At 44.8% G+C, this 26960-nt stretch overlaps 1 protein-coding gene across 1 annotated transcript in view; it reads left to right on the top strand.

Annotated features, from left to right (window-relative positions):
- Positions 1 to 26960, top strand: part of MAPK12 (mitogen-activated protein kinase 12) — a 363201-nt gene that overhangs the window by 284232 nt on the left and 52009 nt on the right. Inside the window, exons 7-9 of the mRNA XM_069229664.1 lie at positions 2115 to 2229; positions 14430 to 14501; positions 16952 to 17031. Coding sequence (XP_069085765.1) covers positions 2115 to 2229; positions 14430 to 14501; positions 16952 to 17031 — 267 coding nt within the window. The remainder of the gene's footprint in view (positions 1 to 2114; positions 2230 to 14429; positions 14502 to 16951; positions 17032 to 26960) is intronic.

Genomic DNA, 26960 nt, shown 5'->3' with positions numbered 1-26960 from the left:
CCCTGTTCCTGCTCCCGAAATTGTTACTGTGGCAGATCTTCAGCACGATCAAAGTAACCAGTGAAGTCCAAAAAGAAGCTCAAGAAGTCCAAATGGGATTCTCTTCCTTTCGATCACTTTTGAACTCCTGAGAAGGCATGTGGCCAAAAACTTGCCTCTCTGTCTCGCTCCTACAAAATCTACAAAATCAGTATCTGGGACAAGTTTGTGGTTTGGTGAGGAACTCCGCAAATTGGCCCACTTCAAGCCAATCTATCTGTAGTGCTACTATTTGTATTGTTTGTTTCTAGCCCAGCAAGACCTTGCTTTGGGCACAGTTAAAGGTTATATGTTGGTTCTGTTATGGTTGCGTGACAAGCCCTCTTTATTTAAGTCTCCATTTGTGATGTTTTTTTTTTTTTTTTTTAAAGGGTTGCAGCATATATTGCCACCCACACCTGTCATCATGCCTTACTTAGTCCTGAACTTATTCTTCACATTTCTAATGTAAACTGCTGCCCAGTTGTCCTTTGTGTCTCCTCATTCCAAGAACAGTTTTCCTAATTGCTATTACATTGCCGTGGTGGGTGAGTGACTTAAAAGCCTTCTGCTAGCCCGTTGTGCAGGACATTCTTTCGAGAGAAGCTGGTGTTGAGAACTACAGCCTACTTTCTATTGAAAGTGTTAGATCATTTTCCTATTGAGAAAAACATATCCTTTCCAGTATTCTTTGCTCAGCCTTCTCCGGAGAAGGAGAGATTACACCGGCTCGACCACAAAAGAACTCTCTGCTTTTATATTGATTGTACCAAGGAACATTGTGTGGATAATCTTTGTTGGATTTGCTGTGCAGTATAGGACAATTTTTCGCTGGAATGTTCTCTGCATCAAAATTTGCTATGCCTTAGTCAAGAAGCAGACTCCTTATGGCCTACAAGCTCCTTCCACCAGTGCCAACGGTGTTACAATTGCATTGGCATGTATAGTGCTGTTCTGGATATTTGCCAGGCTGCGATGTGGGCATTGCTCAACGAGTTCACAAAGCAGGGAAGGGCACTTTGCCTGCTTGGTCCTGCAGAACTTTGTTTTGAGTCAGCCCATAGACCTGCAACCTGGTATTTACTACTTTTGTGTCTATTCTATTCGGTAGCACTCTTTCTGGTGGATGCTTGAACCGCAGGTTCTTGACTGACCCTCCCTCCTTCCATTCTCTTCCATCAAAAAAGATCCCAAGTCTAAACATTTGCACCCTGATCAACACCAATAGGTTGTTGAGCTCTGCATCTGGGGGTGCGGACAGCCTAGAAAGCAGCTGACATCTGTGCACTTGGGTGGTGCTGATATGCGGCTCCGCACACCACTTCCAGAGTGGAATGATGTTGCTGCAGAGCCACTTGACGCAGCCTTGCAGCAAGCATGGGCTACTACTTAAAAATGTCCAGACCAATGCCTGGGTATTATTCAAAAGGTCACATTTCTGTCATTAGAGTAACCACCAGAAAGAGCGCTACCAAAAGGTAAACAATTTGTTCTTTCATCCCATTCCTCTGCTGTGCAGTATGGTCATCAACACATGTTAAGTGTATTACCGGAGAACAAGAACTATTTTACAACTGGCTGTGGCTGTTGGTGTTTACCAGAATGTAAATATGATGAAATGTTTAGGTTTTTGCAGTGTTCCGAGTAAGACACGTTTGTGCAATCGACACAGGTCATTTCTCTCTGGATTCTAAGGGCCTAAAATTCTCGAAATGGACGGTGTTTACATGGTTGGCAGCTACAATGAAATTTGTGAAGGATCCAGCCCTCCAGTACGCAGGTCATTTTGAGCGATTGCCATTTAGAGAGGTTCTATTAAAACATGTGTTTGTGGATATTAAGAATACAGCACGTCTCTGGTACTTTTTGAAGGACCCATGCCAGTACTGGACATCCAACTCTTGGCCAACGCCAGACACCCTTTTACTGTTTGTCCATTTTCTTAACTAGCAATGTATTTATTTACTGTATGCATGCTAAAGTAGCCAAGCAATCATATAGAGTTAGTAGAAACGTTTTTAGAAAATTATTACCTACATTCTGCAATGATTTCATATTTGTATGATTGTTGTTTTGTTTTTGTTTTTTTATGCCAGATTATCGATTTTGGATTGGCAAGGCACACAGACCGTGAAATGACTGGTTATGTGGTTACACGATGGTACAGAGCTCCAGAAGTCATACTTAATTGGATGCATTACACTCAGACAGGTAATATGCCTACTACTACTCTGACAACAACCATCCAGGCCATTTAATGCCACATAAAATAACTGAAAACATGTAATTGCATTGCTGTAAGAGGTTGTGGGTGGGTATCTAAGCTACTTTTGTGGTAACCAGTCTGTGCAGAAGGCCAAATCTGCATTTTTGCCTCAACTCTTAACCATCTAAACATTGTCCAGCAACAGGTAAAATATACCTGTATCTAGTACCAGCAAACTTCATTTAAACGAGGGATAGACATTTTTTTTCTGCTGGTGGTTGCAGAATTAAATCGCCAGGCAAATCTACTGTTTCTGAGATTAGCTTTTGTGCCTGTGACCAGATCTATCTGAATGCTACTCCCTAATGCCTGACTCATCCTTATTCTAACAGCAGACATTAGAACAAAAGAGCTTCGATAATCAAACTCCATCAGCTACGTAGGATCTATTGCCCATTGTCCCGTTACCCTCTGGGACAGTCCTAGAGAGTGGACCTTCCTCCTGCAGGTTTATTGGTCCTCCAAGGCACAGTGCGCTCAGTGACATCAGGGTCCTGCCTCTGGAGAATCTTGTGGCACTGCTTTTAAGGTCCGGTAAGTCGAATTACATCATCCGAGGGTCAAAAGGGAAAGAGAACGGGCTTGCCTAAGAACATTTCCACAGCCTTTTCCCATAGCCCAGAGATTGCCAGAATGTTAGAACTTTTTGCTTCAGTCTCTGATGCTCTTATCATGCCTGATAACATTTATAATAATACTGAGGACAATGGCATTGAGGCTCTTAGAACATTGATGCTGGCTTTTGTCTGTCTTTACAAAAAGCAACTGGTTTGGGCATTTCTCCTGAAGAAAACATCTCCTTCAGACTTTCTCTGCAATGGTACAAAAAGCAGCAATAGCATTAGAGCTGACCGTGCGTTGGGCAGATGACAAATATATCATTTTAACATATATGTTGCAGTTTCAGAATCGCTGCTGCCCTTTCATAAGGCACTCTCGGCTGCCTAGTAGAAACCCTTTTGGGACCTGGCAATTGACAGGCAAAGTGATAGACGCACAGGCATGCCCATGTGATCTGAAATTCGTATTGCCACACCCTCCACTGGAAAGTCTAGTGGTCCGAGCCTCCTCTGCAAATTTAAAACCAAATCCTTTCCCCACTGCCCCTCCAGGAGGGGTTTCAGAGACTGGGCTATATGGGGCAAAGGTCTTTTGCTTCTGGCAGTGTAGCCCTCTGCACAGCTAGCCTCTTGGCCGGTATGCCCATGCCACTTGACTGGCAAAACTATCATCCGTTTCCCTGGTCACATGAAGCAGCCTTTCTCAGATCTGGTTGATGATGGTTTGGGAATGTGTTTAGATTCTGAAAAGATTCAAGCTAGAGGGAGATTGCTTAGGGGTTTCATAGTACAGTACTCCAAGCTAAATTGTTTTAGGTGCTTTTATAACAAAACGTGGATTAGAACATATGTATTTAGTAGATTTAGAGTAAATGTGTGTTCGATGGCATCTGTCGCTGTAGATACACATGTTCTGCATAGCTCGCCATCTGGTGTTGGGTTGGAGTGTTGCAAGTTGTTTTTCTTCGAAGAAGTCTTTCGAGTCACGGGACCGAGTGACTCCTCCTTCTGTCTCCATTGCGCATGGGCGTCGACTCCATCTTCGATTGTTTTCTTTCCGCCATCGGGTTCGGACGTGTTCCTGTCGCTCCAAGTTTCGGAACGGAAAGTTAGTTAATATCGGAAGATTTTCGTCGGTATTGTTGCGTTCGGGATCGGCGTAGTTAGAGTCAACACCGCATCGAAGATCGACGCGCTCCGGTGCCCTTCGGGGTAGTTTTCGATCCCCCGTCTGGGCCTGGTCGGCCCGACCGCGTGTCGAACAACGTCGATGGAACGGACCCCGTTCCGTTTTTGTCCCAAATGCCACAACAAATACCCGTATACAGACCAACATTTGGTCTGTAACCTGTGCCTGTCGCCTGAGCACAGTGAAGAGACTTGCGAGGCCTGTCGTGCGTTCCGGTCCCGAAAGACACTCCGTGACCGTCGAGCCAGGAGACTTCAGATGGCGTCCACGCCGACAGCGCACCGAGAGTTCGAGGAACAAGAGGAAGAAGAAACCTTTTCGATCCACGAATCGGACTCCGAGGAATTCGACGATCAAAGAACCGTGAGTAAGACGTCGAAAACAACACAGAAGAAAAGTGACAAGGCCCAGGGGACGCCACTGCCACCAGGCCATGGCTCCACCCATAAATTCGGTGACCAACCATCGGCACCGAAAAAGGCCAAAACAGTGCCGAGATCGTCCGACTCTGGTCGAGACACCGGCACGCAGCCTTCTCGGGATCGAGAAAGTGCTGGAGAAAAACAACGACACCGAGATAGCGGTGTAGAAGCGGCTCGACGCCGAGACAGCGGCACCGACGAAGATCGACGCCGAGAGGTTTCGACGCCAAAAAAGAAAAAAGCCACCTCGGAGCCGAAAAGAGATACAGGCAGGGTTTCGGTGCCGAAACAACCCGTAACCGACCCAGGTCCAGGCTCTTATACAGAGGAACAATCACTGTCCTCTCAGATGCGAAAGCATAGGTTTGAGGAAGAGCTGCAATCCACCGAAGTGGACCATACGCAAAAACGTATTTTCATACAGCAGGGAACGGGAAGAATAAGCACCCTTCCCCCTATTAGGAGAAAAAGGAGACTGGAGTTTCAAACAGACCAGGCGCCACAAACAAAAATGGTGAAAAAGGTGACTCCGCCACCCTCTCCTCCACCTGTAATTAACGTCTCACCAGCGCAAACTCCGTCACATTCCCCGGCTCACACCACCATGAGCCAAGGTGACCAGGATCAAGACGCTTGGGACTTATATGACGCCCCGGTGTCGGACAACAGTCCGGAGGCATATCCAACAAAGCCCTTACCACCAGAAGACAGCTCAGCATACTCTCAAGTGGTGGCTAGAGCAGCACAATTCCACAACGTAAACCTCCACTCAGAACAAGTCGAGGATGACTTTTTATTCAACACCCTCTCCTCCACCCACAGCTCCTACCAAAGCCTGCCTATGCTGCCAGGTATGCTTCGGCACGCAAAGGAAATATTCAAGGAGCCGGTCAAAAGTAGGGCAATAACGCCAAGGGTGGAAAAGAAGTATAAGGCACCTCCTACGGACCCTGTTTTCATCACTACACAGCTGCCACCAGATTCCGTCGTAGTAGGAGCAGCTCGGAAAAGAGCCAACTCCCACACATCTGGGGATGCACCACCCCCAGATAAAGAGAGCCGATAGTTCGATGCAGCTGGGAAAAGAGTCGCAGTACAAGCTGCAAACCAGTGGCGCATCGCTAACTCTCAAGCACTACTTGCGCGCTATGACAGAGCCCATTGGGATGAGATGCAACACCTCATCGAGCATCTTCCCAAGGAACTACAAAAGAGGGCAAAGCAGGTGGTTGAGGAAGGGCAGAACATATCAAATAACCAGATACGTTCTTCTATGGACGCAGCAGACACAGCTGCAAGAACAATTAATACATCTGTGAGCATGGCTAAGAACGTCTGGGTTCAAACCAGAGATACAGCAGGCAGTGCTCAATATGCCATTCAACGAAAAACAACTGTTCGGACCAGAAGTGGACACGGCAATCGAAAAACTTAAAAAAGACACTGACACTGCTAAAGCCATGGGCGCACTCTACTCCCCGCAGAGCAGAGGAACCTACAGCACCTTCCGCAAGACACCCTTTAGAGGGGGGGTTTCGGGGTCAGGCCACACAAGCCAGCACCTCGCAGGCAACACCGTCCAGCTACCAGGGACAGTACAGGGGAGGCTTTCGGGGCCAATACAGAGGAGGGCAATTCCCTAGGAATAGAGGAAAATTTCAAAGCCCAAAAACCCCTACAACCAAGCAGTGACTCAATGTCACTCACCCCCTCCACACAACACCAGTGGGGGGAAGAATAGGTCATTATTACAAAGCATGGGAGGAAATAACTACAGACACTTGGGTCTTAGCAATTATCCAACATGGTTATTGCATAGAATTCCTACAATTCCCTCCAAACATACCACCAAAAGCACAGAATTTATCAAAACAACATTCCGAACTCCTGGAAATAGAAGTTCAAGCACTATTGCAAAAGAATGCAATCGAATTAGTACCAAACACACAAACAAACACAGGAGTCTATTCACTGTACTTCTTAATACCAAAAAAGGACAAAACACTGAGACCAATCCTAGACCTCAGAATACTAAACACCTACATCAAATCAGACCACTTTCACATGGTCACGCTACAAGAAGTGTTACCATTGCTAAAACTACAGGACTACATGACAACCTTAGACCTCAAAGACGCGTATTTCCATATACCAATACATCCGTCGCACAGGAAATACCTACGGTTCGTATTCAAAGGAATACATTACCAATTCAAAGTATTGCCTTTTGGTTTAACAACCGCACCAAGAGTCTTTACAAAATGTCTAGCAGTAGTGGCTGCACACATCAGAAGGCAGCAAATACATGTATTCCCGTATCTAGACGACTGGCTAATCAAAACCAATTCACTAACAAAGTGCTTACAACACACAAATCAAATCATACAAACCCTTTACAAACTAGGGTTCACCGTCAACTTTGCAAAATCCAACATTTTGCCTTGCAAAGTACAACAATACCTGGGAGCCATAATAGACACAACAAAAGGAGTAGCCACTCCAAGTCCACAAAGAATTCAAAATTTCAACAAGATCATACAACGCATGTATCCAACACAAACAATACAAGCAAAGATGATATTACAACTCCTAGGCATGATGTCTTCATGCATAGCCATTGTCCCGAACGCAAGACTACACATGAGGCCCTTACAACAGTGCCTAGCATCACAATGGTCACAAGCACAGGGTCACCTTCTAGATCTCGTGTTAATAGACTGCCAAACTTACCTCTCGCTTCTATGGTGGAACAGTATAAATTTAAACAAGGGGCGGCCATTCCAAGACCCAGTGCCACAATGCGTAATAACAACAGATGCTTCCATGACAGGGTGGGGAGCACACCTCGATCAACACAGCATACAAGGACAATGGAACGTACATCAAACAAAACTGCATATAAATCACCTAGAAATGCTAGCAGTTTTTCAAGCATTAAGGGCTTTCCAACCAATTATAACTCACAAATACATTCTTGTCAAAACAGACAACATGACAACAATGTATTATCTAAACAAACAGGGGGGGGACACACTCAACGCAGTTGAGCCTTCTAGCACAGAAGATATGGCGATGGGCAATTCACAACCACATTCGCCTAATAGCGCAGTTTATTCCAGGGATCCAGAATCAACTTGCAGACAATCTCTCTCGAGATCACCAACAGGTCCACGAATGGGAAATTCACCCCCAAATTCTAAACACTTACTTCAGACTCTGGGGAACACCTCAAATAGACTTGTTTGCAACAAGAGAGAACGCAAAATGCCAAAACTTCGCATCCAGATACCCACACAGGCAGTCCCAAGGCAATGCCCTATGGATGAACTGGTCAGGGATATTTGCCTACGCTTTTCCTCCTCTCCCTCTCCTTCCTTATCTGGTAAACAAATTGAGTCAAAACAAACTCAAACTCATTTTAATAGCACCAACTTGGGCAAGGCAACCCTGGTACACAACACTGCTAGACCTATCAGTAGTACCCCACATCAAATTGCCCAACAGGCCGGATCTGTTAACACAACACAACCAACAGATCAGACATCCAGATCCAGCATCGCTGAATCTAGCAATCTGGCTCCTGAAATCCTAGAATTCGGACACTTACAACTTACCCAAGAATGTATGGACGTCATAAAGCAAGCCAGAAGGCCGTCCACTAGGCACTGTTATGCAAGTAAATGGAAGAGGTTTGTCTGCTACTGCCATCATAATCAGATCCAACCTTTACACGCAACTCCAAAGGACGTAGTGGGTTACTTGCTTCACTTACAAAAATCTAACCTAGCCTTCTCTTCCATTAAAATACACCTTGCGGCAATATCTGCATACCTGCAGACTACCTATTCAACTTCCCTATATAGGATACCAGTCATTGAAGCATTCATGGAAGGCCTTAAAAGAATTATACCACCAAGAACACCACCTGTTCCTTCATGGAACTTGAATGTTGTCTTAACAAGACTCATGGGTCCACCTTTTGAACCCATGCACTCTTGCGAAATACAGTTCCTAACCTGGAAGGTTGCATTTCTCATCGCCATTACATCTCTAAGAAGAGTAAGCGAAATTCAGGCGTTTACAATACAAGAACCTTTTATACAACTACACAAAAATAAAGTCGTCCTAAGGACTAATCCTAAATTTTTACCAAAGGTTATTTCACCGTTCCACCTAAATCAAACAGTGGAACTACCAGTATTCTTCCCACAGCCAGATTCCGTAGCTGAGAGGGCACTACATACATTAGATGTCAAAAGAGCATTAAAGTACTACATTGACAGAACGATAAACATCAGAAAGACTAAACAACTATTTATTGCATTCCAAAAACCTCATGCAGGAAACCCAATATCAAAACAAGGTATAGCCAGATGGATAGTTAAATGCATCCAAATCTGCTACCTTAAAGCAAAACGACAACTGCCCATTACACCAAGGGCACACTCAACCAGAAAAAAAGGTGCTCCAATGGCCTTTCTAGGAAACATCCCAATGCAAGAAATATGTAAGGCAGCCACATGGTCTACGCCACACACGTTCACCAAGCACTACTGTGTAGACGTGTTATCCGCACAGCAAGCCACAGTAGGTCAAGCCGTGTTAAGAACATTATTTCAAACCACTTCCATTCCTACAGGCTGAGCCACCGCTTTTGGGGAGATAACTGCTTACTAGTCTATGCAGAACATGTGTATCTACAGCGACAGATGCCATCGAACTGAAAATGTCACTAACCCAGTGTACATCTGTTCGTGGCATCAGTCGCTGGAGATTCACATGTGCCCACCCACCTCCCCGGGAGCCTGTAGCAGTTTGGAAGTTAGCTTCAATTTTGTACATTTGTATATATATTATTTTAACCTTAAATAGGTACATACTTAGTCACTCCATTGCATGGGCACTATTACTACAACACAACTCCTACCTCACCCTCTGCGGGGAAAACAATCGAAGATGGAGTCGACGCCCATGCGCAATGGAGACAGAAGGAGGAGTCACTCGGTCCCGTGACTCGAAAGACTTCTTCGAAGAAAAACAACTTGTAACACTCCGACCCAACACCAGATGGCGAGCTATGCAGAACATGTGAATCTCCAGCGACTGATGCCACGAACAGATGTACACTGGGTAAGTGACATTTTCATTTCAAAGTATATCTAAACTGCACACTGTCGTCATGAAGTCTGAAGTGAGCTGGTATAAAGTTCCAAAGTATAGGGTCTGCTTTAGAGAATCTGTAGCTCCTCATGAGCACCCGGTGAATATTTAATCAGCTCCCTGGGGACGCAGCGGGCATTTGAGCTTGCTTTGTGTGTCCTCGGGGCACTTTGGTTTTACAGAAGGGTTCGCACATGCTGTGCAGCCCCCTTCTGTATTAAGATAGTGTCGGCGCACAGGTAACCCCAGAGCTATAATTATAGGACATTCATTCCCTGATTTGCCTGGGAAATAGCCCCATGCAAATGAGGGAATCTCTTTGCCTCTGCACCCTCGCCGTATTGCTGAAGTGGGCGCAGAGGCAAAAGTGCCTTGGAAGGCACACTGAAAGTGCACCACCTAAATCCAGCCCTCCAAAGGGGTGAAAGGGGGTCCGATTGACCCCCCAGAAATCCCCTTGCTGATGGGGGGTCACTCACTGCACCCTCCTGTAAGGGGATCTCTAATCCCTCTTAAAAGTATAGTTGGGTTGCCACATACACAGAGAAACACTGAGCAGCTTTTTAACAGCTGCTCCCCATTTCTCTTGCTTGTGTTGCGCTATGGGCAGCGCGATTTCGCAGCTGCCTTGAGGGCAGCACTTTCAACATAATAAGGTACACTTTCCCGGTTTGCACCCAGTGCACCTGCTTAAAGGTGCGCCATGGCGCAAACGGGAAAAGTGCACCCTATCTGTTGTAGGGCCCCGGTGTACTTTATAGGCCATGTTAGATCAAGGAACATCTGTGCCAATTTAAGTATAGAATTTCATCTATTCTGTGAAGTTGGCACGGGTGTGACTTCAAATGCACCTGGATTGGCTCACAGGTTCTTTAAAGTGCATTTTAACATGTAGCAGCCTTTTCTGTTTTTAAGTGTGCTATTGCACACAGGCACAGCTCAAGGTTTAAAGAGTTGCATAGTTCAGTTTTCAGTTTATGGATGCGTAGACTGCTAAATTTAAATTTTTTGATGAATGGCGTCTTAAACTGTTAGCTGTATTTCTATTTTTAATTGAAAAATTGTCCTTTTGGACTCTTTCATTTGGGAGTTGGGAGAGGGGTTTTTGGGTGAAAGGGGAGAAAACTGAAACTGAGTCAGTCCCCTAATCTGGAATGCTGGCCTAAATCTGCTAAATTGCTTTCTGTCTTTATAAATTGTGGGATGGGTGACTCTGACTCAACAGGTTCCGCTGCTGATTTGGAACTAGTTTCATTTCTAGGCGATTTGAGAGTCTGGCTTTGGAGTAGCTCACACCTATAGCATCATCTATCAAGTCAGGCTCACCTTTGGACCCTTTCCCTCCTAAATTCGGGAATTATGCCAAGACTGCCACCTCACAGGCCTCCAGTAAAGGTTTACAATAGTTCTTTAACCAATGTTAAGGTCCCCCCCCAAAGAGAAAATCGGCACTTATTGTTCCTTTGTTCAAAAACCCTAATTTGGATAAGACCACACTCTCAAATTTCCATTCAATTCTCTCATTCTTTTTGTCATTAAAATCCTTAAAAATCATGTTACTTCTGTTGTGTTGACCTATAGGGATCTGGGCCAAGGTGTTAGGGGGGCCTTCTTTAAGTCTTACACACTTTTCAGTTTTTACATCCATTGACTACTCTATGCATGTCTTTTGGTTTCACCTGTATGAATTATGCCGATGTCACTCTATTGGGATTGTTGCCTTGGACAAGGACTGCCTTGCTTATCCATCATTGCATGGTCTCTTTGTGGCTGTGGCTCAGTGGCTTGAAGTTCAGTGCTGATACAACAGAGGTACTCTGAGACTTGCACACCTCGCCAGGTAGCAGCTAAAGTCTGGCCTTGTACTCAGTCTGATTCCCTTAATCTTGCTAAATCTTGGCATCCTTTTTGGATGAAAACCTTACTTTGGAAAGACAGGCTAATCGACTGACTTTCTCCTGCTTTCTCCTGTTGCAGACATCCCATCCTTCCCCTGTTCAGCACACCAGATAGGGATCCAGGCAACCTTCTAGCAAGGCTTGGTGAATAAGCTGCAATACATCCACAATACTGCTGCCAAACTAGCCTTTGGCCTACCTAGATTATGCTCATCTTCCTCTCCATTTTATATGCTACGTTGGCTCCCTGTTGCAAAAAGGTTCACGTTTAAGTCTCTTCATTGTCCATGAAGTCATATACAATTCTGGATCATTTAATTTAAAGAACTGAAGAATAGATTTAATCTATATGTTCCAAACTGGTTTCTTCGCTCACAGGATGGCTTTCTTCTTTAAGTTTCTAAATTTCACTGAGTAGGGCCCTTTCAGAAGTGGCTGCTAAAACTATGAAATATCTGTCACATCCCGCAATAAATATTGCTCCATCTCTTACTGTAGAAAGCCTTTAAAAACGTGGTTAAATAACCTATAACGTACTGCTATGCTATGGACTATCTATTTGTTTTCCGAGCCTTAATTGGGTTTTGCCCTGGGTAGAATGATCTGGTGTCTCTTTGCGGTCTTATACACTCTTAACATAACATACCTACATTGATTAACGGAAAGCACGGTTAGAGCATTTTTACAGTAACTGTTTCAGAGAAATTCTTCCTGTACACCTTGCAAAAGGTTCCCATCTGTCTGGCCTCCTATTCTTCCCTAGTTGAGGTGAATGCTAGTTCTCTAGTGGTTGTCATTTAGTTACTGCAGTGTTTGCCATTTCTTTACCGCGTGTTCCTTTTTTCACTACCTGCAAGGTTGTGTTCTCCCATCTTCATGGTTTCTAATCTCTTGGTTCATGCAGTCAGACAACTGTAGTCTTAATTCTTAAGGTATTTATGACTTTTATAGGTATAATAATCGTTATCAGTTTTGTAGGTGTGATTCATGTTTAACACCCACTTGGGCTCCAAAGACTTCTTGCAGATATATTGCTGTCGTGCTTCCATTTTCCCCAATTAACGCTTTATCAAAAGTATGAAAATCTCAGACTAAGGTTTGCTTGGTTCTGATTTGCTTCTCTTTTGTTCAGCTAGCACTATTTAGATTCCATGTTTTACACTCTATTTCTGTTCATTGACTTCCTCACCTACTTCACATGTGTTCTGTAAAAGTGTGGAGTGTCAATCTGCTTCAGCCTAGAAGTGCTTGTAGTCACCTTATTCCTATTAATTCAACAAGGAATATTTTAAATTTCTCGCTTTTATTTTCAGTTTTATACCATATTGTGTATATCTCACCCCACCTTTTAATGTTTTACAGTTCAGGGCTTTTTTCAATTTTGATTTAGTTTGAGCACTCGTTTGGATCCTTTTTTTGTCCTACTAGTCCTGTTCTTAAATCCCACATTTCATTTTACCGTATCTACTGTGCATTATACTGTATGCGCTTTGGATCTTTTATGTTGTACTTTCATACCCTCTTTAGGTAGCTTTAGGTGGACATCATCAGGTTGAGTCTGCAGATTTCCTCCTTGGAAAATGTTCAAGGAGGAATTATTTTGTGATCAACCTGCCAGAGAACCTAGCTGTCCTGTATTTAAAGTTAGGAATGGATGTGCATCTTCTAGTGTTTCATCAGTCGCCTGTCCACGTTTCAGTAAAGATGGACTTTAGTATCATTTTCGTTTTTATGCTTGCAGAACGGACTGTCTGTTTCATTTATGTGGTGGACTGCTAGGTGGTGGTACTTATGTATATGTTTTAAGTGTGTATTAACCTTATTGGTCATCCTCCATTTATATAGTCAAATAAAGGCACCATCTCCCATGGTGGTATGCGAGTCTTAATGCTCTCCAGTTGTGGCACTGCAGTGTTAGGTTTTCCACAACCAGTAGGGTAGGTTACTGTTAAGGTCTGTGGTGGTTGAGGGTGAGTTTGAGTGAGAGAGGGGTAGAGAATTATCTGTCCACTCTTGCACTTCTCGATGTTGTACCACAGCCTTGTGGTGTTGCTGACATACTTACCACATTAATCTCTTGTACCTGGTAATCATTTAGTATTCTTTCCGAAGGTAAAGAATACAGAAAAAGGACCATATTCCTTCAAAGAAGTTACTTACCTGACTGTAAGGGTGGTTCTACTGCATGCTTCAATTTTCCTGCATATTTTAAGTTAATGTCCTTCTCCAGAGCACAGTCCCTAGTACTTACGGGGGTGTAACTATCTTGAAGCATTGACAGTAAAGAGTGCTAATGGCTCCAGATACACCCTGTGTTATTTCATGTGGAGCGCTCCGTATCTAAAGTGCTACATGGTCAGCATGTTGTCTAAACAAATGTTCAACGCTGGTCTAGGAGCACTGGATCCATGCTAGATATTTTGGATATCCATGCAAGATAAATTTACTAGAGGCCTTTTAAATGGACTATATTTTCATAATTCTTGGTTATCCTGAAACTGTGGCATGGATCCTGCCCCCCAGGATGTCTGTTGTGCATTCCGGGGTGAAAGGTCTGTAAATCCTACTGTGACCCACTGGATTAATCAAAAGATGGATACACATCAGGAAGACTATCTGTCACGGTTGTTATCGACAGGTGCATAATTTATTCACCTCAGTTCTCTTTATGTACTGTGGCAGAAGCTTATTCTTTATCTTTACTTGTGGAGTTTTATTCCCTTTAACCAGGTGTTGCAAACGTTTTCTTCCACTGTGTCATTCAACTGCAAAAAAAAAGAAATATAGTAAACCTCGGCTTATATGCTGTACTGATTCTTTTTCCATTTTTAATGATAATTAAAGTGGTTACGTGCATTGACTAGAATTATTCAACTTTATGCAAGCTTTAACTTCGTATTTTTTGTTTTTGTCTAGTGGATATTTGGTCTGTGGGCTGCATCATGGCCGAAATGTTCACAGGGAGACCGCTGTTCAAAGGAAATGATCGTATCCTTTTTAATTGGTGTTAATTGTCTTAAATCAAGTGGTAAAACGCCATGTCTCAAATTATACATGTACGACTTCTTGAGCAGGCTATGAAATTCACGGTATCTGTTTGTTTTGCTGGTGTTTTATAATCATTTTACGGATTAGCAGAGCTGTGTTCTAAAAAAGCTATTTTATGGTACGTTTGGCCTCAAAATGAAACGCCCATTTGATCCTTTATTTCATATTTAATTACATTGTGATTACTTTTTTTCCAAGAAAATCACAGTCGGTCGGTGGAAGAGGTGTGACAGTTATTGAGTTTATAAATATCTTTGTCGCCATCAGAAACGAGCACTGGCAAAACTAATAGGTTTGATGTTGTCTCTCTGCTTCATCAGTTGCTGATTTGCTTTGTCAAGTATTTTTATTTTTAACTTGATTGTTGTGGAGCAGCCTGGCTTTCGCCACTATCTATATACCTAGCTGTATATCTTAGATAAATTTGATAAAATTAGATAACACTTGGAAAATAAATTGTTACAAGCAAATATATTTTTAATCTTAAAAAGCACACAGTCCTAGTAATCCCTTCCATTGAAAGGCACCACTTTTTGTGCAGATGTGAAAGAGAAGAATGCAGACACTCAGTGAATGTAACCAATTGCTGTAGTGGGATGACCAATGTTGTATGCTGTAGCAGACATGAGAAATATGTGAATGAGTACGACACAGTAATTGATGGAGAGGGCTGGCCCAAAGCACCCATCTGGAAGAATATTATATATTTATAATTTTAGTAAATAAGAGGCCTTGGTTTACGCAAGATCTCATAAAAAGGCAGACCCTTTGGAGCATAAGTCAGTTTGCAGCACTACTTTCTTTTGCTCCAAAGGCAACATCCCTAGTGTGAGGTGGACTTTATACTCCACCAGGGGCAAACGCCCCATGTGGCTGGGGGGGGGGGGGGGGAGCAGCGGTGAAATTGCGTCCTAACATCTGCCCTCCCTCACCCCTAAAGTTTCAACAGTCTCTGCTCCCCTCTGCACCAAGAAATCACAGTGGCACGTGAGACGACATCTGATTCCTTTGGGTGTTGTTTTTACATATGAGACAGAAGTGTGGAGCTCCTCTTGATATCTTTCCACTTGCAATAGTGAATGGTTGCACTTTTTGGGCTTGGGTAGGCTGCACCATGGCAAAGCCTAACATTCCCAGACAGTTCTGAAAACTAGACTCCCGGGGAAGTCCAGTATGGTGTGGATCGCATGGATCCCACACATTTCTTTTAACCACAATGCCCTGACACCTGCAAACTTTGACTGACAATACAGACTTTCATCACATCCTTGTGAGCAAAACTTCTGAAATCTGCAGGGAGCCACACATTTCCTACCAGCCATCATTCCCACAACTCTCCTGATAACAATGGTACCTCACTTGTGTGGGAGGGCCAAGAGACCTTGACACAATAGGCCCTAAAGCACTACTTGTAGAGATCAGCGGTAGAGGTAGATGTTGAATTTGGAGCCGTGTTCTACCGCCACCCTTGGAAATCTTTAAACCACAGAAATTTTTTAAAACTAGACAACCAGGGGATTCCACTGTAGTTTGCATTGCATGGATCCCATCCCATGTAGTTTCCTTACCCACGGTAATGTGCAAACCTCAGATTTTGCCTGGAATTACATTTCTGTAAGGGAAGCTTCAGGAATCCACTTGAATCCACAAGGACTCCCATTGACCTTGGTTTGATCCGTTCCTGTTGTGGAAATTAGTCCAAGCCACACGTGGCACAGCGTTTTTATCAGCACATGTGGGGAACCACTGTGTGGTAGGAATTTTGCGTACTGTTTTCACTCTGTCTTGTGGGTCATCCTCTTTAGTTTGTCTGAGATTCCTGAACTCCCTTTCCAGAGAGAGACGGAGACTCTCAATTTGCACTCCTTACTTCTGTAATCAGTTGGGAACTAGAAAATCTTTCTTTGAATTCTAATTGCCAAGCACAGTGTTGTATCAACTGCCAGTTCCTATGTAATGAAAAATAGGAGAACAAGTTATTTAACTTGTAGTAAGGACATGAAACATTGGTTTGGATTTGTGTTGAATTATTTTTTATGCAAATTTACAAAACAGACACTTTGTATGCTTACTTACCTCAACAAGCCCACATGCGTACAGTATAATCCACTTTCTAACCAAATTCTTCTTTAGTTGTTCTTTGTCCTGATTTTCCACTTTAGGTGTTGTATTGTCTTGTTTTGTTGCTATATTTATTTTTAATTTTGTAACTTTTTTTGACTTCAGTGCACAACATGTCCAGATGCTAATTCTACTTTTGCAACAGTTTGTGTGATTTCCTTTAAGTACATGTTTACTTAGACTATTGGTAAACTGATCACCATGTGATGTTGCTTAACCATTTGATGTAAGAAATATTTAAGACTTGATTCTTAACCAATGAAATTCAGATCTTGACCAGCTAACTGAAATTATGAAGGTAACTGGTACACCAACGCAGGATTTCGTACAGAAGTTAGAGAGTGCAGATGTAAGTTATTCTGTCTTCTACATGATCCAGGGTGGCATTGGTTTACGACTTCTGAATCAATGTCAGATTTTCAGGTTATCTGCATGGAACACATCTGCATAAATTCATCTATATTTGGTGGTCCACTTGAAACTCTGAAATGGATCCAGCCATTGTGGACCAACATTGGCAACATCTGCCCTAGATATGAAATTTGTTTTTGGGCATCACTATGGATGTAGTTTCTTATTGTTTTCTGATATGGGTGGCAACTTAAAAACGTTGTGTAGACCTTGAACCTCTTTTGACAGCTAAAAAGAAACCATAGGGCCAGCAAACCGGAACACATCTCCCAGAAGACCCTCTGAAAACCTCCACCACTACCAACTGCCTACACTCCAGACAAGATGTTTTATTGTGATGCAAATTTACCTCCTTCAAAACATACATTGGTGCTCCTGAGGCACAATTATGTAACATCAAGGTCAAGGAGGGCAGGATCCATGCCACCTTATCTGACAGAGACAACTAGCCGCAGATTCCTTATCTTAGAATTCTTCCCCAGGTGTCAGACTGGATCCGGAAATTTTTCCTCAGCAGTACCTCCGTGCGTCCGTAGAGGGTGTCGAGTGACACCCCAGCGACATCGTCTCTGGACATGAAGTCAGGGGAGTCCATATAATTCCCTCCTCTGACGCAGTGACGTCAGTTTCTTCTTTTACGGCAGCAACGCGGATCCGGTGTCTTGAGTACCTCAGGACCTTTTGGCCTTTTCTACCTGACATCAGGTATTTTGTATCATTTTTTTTTTTAACAGATAATAGTGTATATGCTTTCTAGGTTTAAACCCTGTGGATCCTGTTCCCAGCAGATGTTGGCCACAGATCCTCATTCTGTCTGTTTGTGGTGTCTGGGGTCATCATGACTGCGACGTCTGCCATTGTTTGAAGCCGAAGTCTTTGAGGGAGTGTTGCATGAAGCTCTTTGCGGCGTGGGCGGACAAGTCCTCTTCTTGCCAGCGTCACAGTCAGTCTTCGTCTTCATGGTCCCGGGTGCGCTCCAGGAGTTGTTCTCAGATGGTTCAGTCGACTTCGGTTGCACCCTCAGCATCTCCAGGTAGGTCTACCGAGGCGCCTGCACATTCTTTGGCGCCTCCGCATCCGCATTCTCCTCCAGTGGAGTCCACGCCCATGTCCACAGTATTCCGGCGCCGGGGTGACTATGGACCAAATGCGACTGTATTATACGTCCCTCCATTCTATCTTTAGTCCTTCCCCTCCCTCTGGAGCGCCTTCGGGCCCTATGGAGGTGGTGGGTGTTTTGGCAGGGTCTTCACCGGCGGTTTCCACCTCGGTGCCTGCTCACACTCTTGAATCCGACTCCGGAGCCATATCGGCGTTGGTGCATGGCCTCGTACGACCTCCTTCGCCTTTGCCTGATCCTCTTGTCCCGATGCCCTTCTCTGCACCATTGGACCAGACAACTCTACTTGACGCGCCTATATTGATTTCTCTGGAGTCGGACAACGCCGCTTCCGAGGAAGCTTCCCCCACTCGACATCGCCACCGACTCCAAGAGCGGTGCCGGGGTATTTACATGAGGCTTCTGTGCTTCCGCTTTCTGAACCTCTTGCATATCCTCTTGCTCCCCTTATGGGGCCCATTCCTAGTTCATTCTCAGATTGGGTACTTGAATTGGGAACTCCTAGTGATCTAGACTCCTCCCCAGCGTCTAGCCTGCTCTCATCCCCAGGCTTTGCGATGGAAGCCAGCACTCTATTCGTAAGTGTTTTGAGGCGGGTGTCTGATTTTTTGGGCTTGCATCTTCCTATGGTGCAATTGTCTATTGATCAGTTGTTATCTTTTAATCCGGATCAATCCGACACCGAACCAGTTCTGCCTTTTTGCAAGGCTCTCTACGACATCCTTCTAGGTGTCTGTACTCAGCCTGTCTCTGGTGCTTCGGTGGATCGTTCTGTTTCACACAGGCATCGGCTGGCACAGACGGACCCCTTCTGTCTTCGCCACCACCCTCGCCCTCAGGGGTTTGTTACTCATTCTGCTTTGGGAGTTCCTGCTCTGGAGAAGGTTCCACCTTTCTCCGCTGCACAGAGATTCTAGGCAGCTGGGTGTTTCTGGCAGGTGTATTTTCGCTTCTTCTAGTGCCGCTCTTTGTTCCACTGTGTGTTGGCCCACTTTTCCCATGCTCTTTGGGACTCTGTTGAACGTTTACTACCATTGTTTTCTGACTATGTTCGCCCTGCTCTGACGTCTTTGATCAGAGATGGTCAGCAAGCTGCTCGACGTGCTGTTCAATCCAGTATGGATCCTACCGATTACATTGGGAGGATCATGGCTGGTTCTATTGCCATACGTCGCAGAGCTTAGTTGGCGGCTTCCAACTTCTCATCTCCAGTGCAAGAAGCTCTCCTTGAAATGCCATTTGATGGCAAGACACTTTTTTGGAGCACACCACGCAGATTCTGCCTTGCGTCATTTCTGTGATTCCCATGGTGGGGAATAGTGTCCTTCTTCCCCTATCACACCTCTTCGCCTGTTGCAACTATATGTGGACTGTCAAGTTCCTCTCTGGTGTGGGCATCCTCACCCCTTCTCCATTGTTATGGCGTTTGTTGCATCAGTTGGGTCGCTTCAGCCTCTTATTCTTGGTTGCACTTTTGTTATCCCCGTTGGATCTTTTTGCGCTTCCTTTAGTGCGCACAGCGCTATTTCAATACTGCTGCTTCTATCAGCAGAGCAGTGGTTCTGGAGCATATCTTGTCCCTCGGCTGAGGCAGCCTCCTCCGTACAGGGAATTACTTCCACACTATGGTTTCTTGATGAGTTTCCACTCTTCTTTTCATTTCCATTCGGCAAGACTTCGCCGTGCTTGGTAGTGTGTCTACTTTTGAGACGGGCAGTGTAGGAAGTTGGCTCTGTATGCACTATTTCAAAGTAAGGAATAGTATGCACAGAGTCCAAGGGTTCCCCTTAGAGGTAAGATAGTGGCAAAAAGAGATAATACTAATGCTCTATTTTGTGGTAGTGTGGTCGAGCAGTAGGCTTATCAAAGGAGTAGTGTTAAGCATTTGTTGTACATACACACAGGCAATAAATGAGGAACACACACTCAGAGACAATTCCAGGCCAATAGGTTTTTGTATAGAAAAATATATTTTCTTAGTTTATTTTAAGAACCACAGGTTCAAATTCTACATGTAATACTTTGCATGAAAGGTATTGCAGGTAAGTACTTTAGGAACTTTGAATAATCACAATAGCATGTATACTTTTCAAATAAAACACATATAGCTATTTTAAAACTAGACACAGTGCAATTTTCACAGTTCCTAGGGGAGGTAAGTAATTGTTAGTTCTTGAAGGTAAGTAAACCACCTACGGGGTTCAAATTGGGGTCCAAGGTAGCCCACCGTTGGGGGTTCAGAGCAACCCCAAAGTTACCACACCAGCAGCTCAGGGCCGGCCAGGTGCAGAGTTCAAAGTGGTGCCCAAAACGCATAGGCTTCAATGGAGAAGGGGGTGCCCCGGTTCCAGTCTGCCAGCAGGTAAGTACCCGCGTCTTCGGAGGGCAGACCAGGGGGGTTTTGTAGGGCACCGGGGGGGACACAAGTCCACACAGAAAGTACACCCTCAGCAGCGCGGGGGCGGCCGGGTGCAGTGTGCAAACAAGCGTCGGGTTTGTAATGGGAATGAATGGGAGACCAAGGGGTCTCTTCAGCGGTGCAGGCAAGGGGGGGGGCTCCTCGGGGTAGCCACCACCTGGGCAAGGGAGAGGGCCTCCTGGGGGTCACCCCTGCACTTGAGTTCCGATCCTTCAGGTCCTGGGGGCTGCGGGTGCAGGGTCGTTTCCAGGCGTCGGGATCTTAGAGTCAGGCAGTCACGGTCAGGGGGAGCCTCGGGATTCCCTCTGCAGGCGTCGCTGTGGGGGCTCAGGGGGGACAACTTTGGTTACTCACAGTCTCTGAGTCGCCAGAGGGTCCTCCCTGAAGTGTTGTTTCTCCACCAGTCGAGTCGGGGTCGCCGGGTGCAGGGTTGCAAGTCTCACGCTTGTGGCGGGAAACGCTGTTGCCTTTAAGTTGCTCCTTTGGAAACAAAGTTGCAGTCTTGGGTGAACAGGGCCGCTATTCTCGGGAGTTTCTTGGTCCTTTTAGAGCAGGGCAGTCCTCTGAGGATTCAGAGGTCGCTGGTCCTGGGGAAAGCGTCGCTGGAGCAGTTTTCTTCCGAAGGGGGGAGACAGGCCGGTAGAGCTGGGGCCAAAGCAGTTGGTGTCTCAGTCTTCTCTGCAGAGTTTTTCAGCTCAGCAGTCCTCTTCTTCTTAGGTTGCAGGAATCTGCGTTCCTAGGTTCAGGGGAGCCCTTAAATACTAAATTTAAGGGCGTGTTTAGGTCTGGGGGGTTAGTAGCCAATGGCTACTAGCCCTGAGGGTGGGTACACCCTCTTTGTGCCTCCTCCCAAGGGGAGGGGGTCACATTCCTATCCCTATTGGGGGAATCCTCCATCTGCAAGATGGAGGATTTCTAAAAGTTAGTCACCTCAGCTCAGGACACCTTAGGGGCTGTCCTGACTGGCCAGTGACTCCTCCTTGTTATTCTCATTATTTCCTCCGGCCTTGCCGTCAAAAGTGGGGCCGTGGCCGGAGGGGGCGGGCAACTCCACTAGCTGGAGTGCCCTGTGGTGCTGGAACAAAGGGGGTGAGCCTTTGAGGCTCACCGCCAGGTGTTACAGCTCCTGCCTGGGGGAGGTGATAGCATCTCCACCCAGTGCAGGCTTTGTTACTAGCCACAGAGTGACAAAGGCACTCTCCCCATGTGGCCAGCAACATGTCTCGAGTGTGGCAGGCTGCTAAAACCAGTCAGCCTACACGGGTAGTTGGTTAAGGTTTCAGGGGGCACCTCTAAGATGCCCTCTGGGGTGTATTTTACAATAAAATGTACACTGGCATCAGTGTGCATTTATTGTGCTGAGAAGTTTGATACCAAACTTCCCAGTTTTCAGTGTAGCCATTATGGTGCTGTGGAGTTCGTGTTTGACAGACTCCCAGACCAAATACTCTTATGGCTACCCTGCACTTACAATGTCTAAGGTTTTGCTTAGACACTGTAGGGGCACAGTGCTCATGCACTGGTGCCCTCACCTATGGTATAGTGCACCCTGCCTTAGGGCTGTAAGGCCTGCTAGAGGGGTGACTTATCTATACTGCATAGGCAGTGTGAGGTTGGCATGGCACCCTGAGGGGAGTGCCATGTCGACTTGTTTTGTCCTCACCAGCACACACAAGCTGGCAAGCAGTGTGTCTGTGCTGAGTGAGGGGTCTCCAGGGTGGCATAAGACATGCTGCAGCCCTTAGAGACCTTTCCTGGCATCAGGGCCCTTGTTACCAGGGGTACCAGTTACAAGGGACTTACCTGGATGTCAGGGTGTGCCAATTGTGTAAACAAAGGTACAGGTGAGGGAAAGAACACTGGTGCTGGGGCCTGGTTAGCAGGCCTCAGCACACTTTCAATTCAAAACATAGCATCAGCAAAGGCAAAAAGTCAGGGGGTAACCATGCCAAGGAGGCATTTCCTTACAGGCAGGGTGCCCTCTTCTTGTTTGGCCTGCTTCCTGGCGGAACACCCGCCTTAGTTTGGTCTTTTCCTACCAAAGTTTGTGGTTTTGTTTCTGTTGTGAATTGCTGCCAACATGCTTGATTTACCCTTGGCATTTTGCCTTTCATCTCTGTTGCTCAGAGGTTGGGTTGGACATTCGCGCTTTGAGGTTTTTGTGGTGGATGCTGTTTTATGCAGCTCTCTTGTTTTATTTCCAGTATGTACATACACTGTTGTACTCCTTTGGGAGCCAATTCTTGCCTACTTTTGGTACGGTCTTTCACCTCTGGTGTCTCTTCCTATGAAGGTTTTTTTTTTCCCCATTTTTTCCAATGTGTTCTCCATTTCCTGATTTTCCTCTGCTACGGGCTCATATTGTCCTTGTTGCAGGTTCCACTTCCTGTCTCTTAGGATCAAGAAGCTATAGCTCAGTGGCAATGTCTTCTGCCCCTAGTGGTACAGGCTCCCCTGGACTATAGTTCACATCCCACCACTGTTGTCAGCGGCTGCACATCTTTAGTGTTCTTGGTTCTGTCGTACCCACTGTTGATCGCGTTTCTTCCAGGGCCATTACACCCTAGCTCAATGATTGTACCTCCTACCTTTCGAGGCACTGGCTTCCCCGTTCCAGGTAATCTTTGCATGCCTAATATTGATTTTTTATTATGCTGTTGTAGTGTACTGCTACTGTACATTTCACTATGGGGGGGTACTTCTATTTCAGATTTATTTTCAGCTCCTTTCTGCTAATTCCTGAGCTGGATCCTCAACATGCTGTTGTTCACGAGTTCTTGCTTTCTTTTCCGCAGGATGTTGTTGGTTCTTTTATCGTACTTCCTTTTCTTGAGGCAGTGCGGTTCCTCTTTTTGTCCTTTACGGAGGTATCCTTTATTCTTGGATTTAATTCCTTACGCCACTTTCTGCTGTTTCTCCCACAACCCCCACTTTAATAGGAAGGGTATGGTGCCAATTCCAATGATGGCTTCTGCAAGTTTTTACGACTTGCTTGGCGCCCTTTTTATGGGCGAGCGCAAAGTGCTCCGTCCATTCTGTAATCTCTCTTTGGGCTTGAAACCACACCCATGCCACGTCAGTTACTTACCTTGGTTCGTGGGGAAATCCACTTGCTTTCATTTGTGAAAGGCATGCATACGTCATGCCTTTTCCGGTGTTTAGCCCACCTACACAGCACCAGTAAAGTACTAAAAACATACGAGGCTCTGTTTTCAGCCTGGGGTCCGGACTACTTTATCTGTTTATTTTCCACGCAGCGCGATCGCGCTGCAATTTAAATAGCGCGACCGCGCTGCATTTGTGCTTTACAACACTAACAGCTCTAACGCGAACAAATGCAAGACACGTTGCATTGAAAATGCTAGTTGTCCCTTCCCCTCCTTGTTCATAGTGATGGCGGGGAGGTGTAATTTCTTTTATTTCCTGTTGTCTGTATTCCTTCTATTGTTTTGGCATTTTGCTGCCGACATATAGTTTGGTCCCCTTCTGGGTATGCGTCTAGGGTTCATTCACTTGTGTTTCTTATCTGTTTGGTCATTGTTAATTAACATTGATTCTGTTGGATCCCTCCTGGACCCCCTATCTTTCTGCCTCCGGGAGGGTTCTGTATTTTTTCTTCCAGCTGGTGTTGTTGACACCTTGCATGTTTACTATATTTATTCCTTGGCATGAGCTATGGTTGTCTTTCAACATCTTTTTCCGTCCTTCAGGACCTCCTCACAGTCCCTCACTCTTGCAGACTTTTGTCTCTTCACAGGTCTCAGATTCCATGTTCTTTCTACCCTCATATTCCTTACGGGGTGCCATGATTTGGTTTCTTTGCGATTTCAAGGAGCTCTGGCTTCGTGGCTAGGTCCACTGTCTTGGTAAAGCAGGCTATCCCTCTACCGGGGTTCGAATATCACCAACGCTCTTACATATTAGCAGGCTCCTTCCGTTATTCTCTGTGCTTTCTGTTGCACAGTTCTTTGGCTACCTTGGTATGCCTCCAGTTCCTCTGTCAGCTTGTTTTCTGCCATTCATGTTTGCTCTGAGTTCACACAGAAACGTCTGCTCCTTTTACCTCGTGGTTCCAGTTCTTCTTCGGTGCTCTCTCTTTTTCCCCTTCTATCATCCCTGCCTTGTGTATATCTATACACTTTGCACTTGCCCTACTGGTCTTTCCCATTTTGTTGTTCCTTTTGGGCCTAGAGCTGTTCCGCTCCTTCTGAGCCTACCATCCAGTCTGTCTGTACTCTTTCAGTTCTTCATTCGCTTCTCTGACTGGAGTACTCTCTCATTCTGACGGTGAGATTGTTGTATGTCACGGTTCTGCTTTTTGTTTCTCTCCTTTGCCTCTTTTACAAGTTTTATATCACCTGCGTGTCTGTCTTTTCTGGTGCCCCCTTACAGGGTTCCATTTCATCATCCTGCTGTTTTTTTCTGCAGATTTTCCGTTTTGTAATAGTAAGAAGTGTATCCAGTTATGTTACCAGGTGCATTCGTGGCACCATGGCAATTTGTACTTCTTGGATGGTACATGTGCCCAGTAACAAAGTCCAGTCTTCTGTATACCGGTTGTCACGGAGTATTGACATAGGGAGTGGAAACATTATGGCATGTTAATATTCAGTTGTGAGCACTGTTACCCATGGGAGGAATGAGGCTAGAATATGCTGCATGGATCCAAGCGTGGACCAGCAGGGTCCAGAAAAACAGCATTGATGCTTACCAGCACAAGTTTATTTGCCCGGGACCCTGCATTTTAGTGACTACAGCTATTGTTTTTCTACCGTATTCCTGATAAGATGATGAAAGTTTAGCAAACAGCCAGCCATGGTGAGACCAGCTTAAATAAGGAGTCATCACATTTACTTCAACCAGATCTGGGTTTTTTGACAATTTAGGAGGTTGAGTAGGGTCGAGGGGAAGTGAGAGATGATAGGTATCTATGAAACACGATAAATATTTTGAATATAGTAATTGGGGGGAAAAAAATTGTCTTGTATCAGAAATGCTGAGAAGATGATTGAATGCACATAAATTGGACCCTCTCACATTTATCCTTTGACACCATACAGTGGACTGTAATCCAGAATAAGGCATAGTTATGAATCCGGAAAATACATTTAATCACAGACACTGTTTCTCCCTCTCTCTCTCAAATGGATGTGCTAATGCGATTGCTTATTCACCTGTAATGCAAAATACCTGTTGCAGTGGCAATGAGCATGGTATGTTAGGGTAGTTAGTTTCATTTAAGGCAAGACAACTAAGTATCCTGTTATGCGTTCATCTTTATTCACCGGACGTTGATGCTTTTAATGTGCGTTTCTTTCTGAGGATATATACAGTATAAAGATAATGCCACTTGCAATAAATATGCGCACATAGTTGCACATCGAACTGTCACAAAATGCCTATTGTATACTAGACAATATCTTCAGGATATAGGAAAAGTATTAAGACATTTTCCAGTTAAATCAAATGTATCGATTTTATTTGCTATGAAAGTGTTTCTCTTTTGCTAGGCTAGTTACTTTTGAACCACATTCGTTTTATGGGCTAACGGCGGCTGCTTAAGTAGGTCATAAATATTATAACTACAGAAAAGCAAGGAGGCCAAGACCTTGTGGTATTGAAGAACGCCATCCATTCCTAGTCAAGTTATCTTTAGAAAAGTTTCAGGACATAAGTGCATACACTATTTTCACTAAGTACAGTTCATACAAGTGCCACTGGGGCATTCAGAGTTAAGTTTGTGCGACTCTCACCCTACTTTCAAAATTACTTGTTGTCTGATCCCTTTCTGTTCGTCGCATTCTCTAAACTCCCAGCTGTGCTTCTAAGCTGGTGCACAGCGTATCTCAAATATTCGATAGTGTTTCAGCTGCTGTTTCTAAAGAAGGACGTGGTTCCCTTGGCAACCTTAGATTTTTTTCTGTAGCCCATGGAGTGGGTTTATGCGGCTTTCTATTGGATTAATTTGTAATTAAGAAGGTAAAGTGATATATATAATTTCTTTCCACCTTTTGTAAACAATGTCTTCTGCGTTTCTTGTTCCCTTGGAGTGTTAGCTGTTACTTCACTGTTTTGGTGTATAGCACAAGTACATCTTGTGGTACCCTTTGAGACATAGCTTTGTAAAGTACATCTTAACAGTGAAGTAAGAAAATATCTCGGACAAAAAATAATTCATATTGCAAAAGCCTGCCATTTTCTTCTGTTATAGATATTTAGATTCCAATTCCTGTTAATGCTGTATGGTTAAGGTATGGTAATGCCTTTTGTGGCTTATGTACTTCGAACCCGCAGTTTTGTTTTCAGAAATGGTCCCACAATTTCCCAT

Source organism: Pleurodeles waltl, chromosome 4_1 (genome assembly GCF_031143425.1).
Source record: "Pleurodeles waltl isolate 20211129_DDA chromosome 4_1, aPleWal1.hap1.20221129, whole genome shotgun sequence".
NCBI lineage: Eukaryota > Metazoa > Chordata > Amphibia > Caudata > Salamandridae > Pleurodeles > Pleurodeles waltl.
This window is presented reverse-complemented; position numbering and strand designations above follow the sequence as displayed.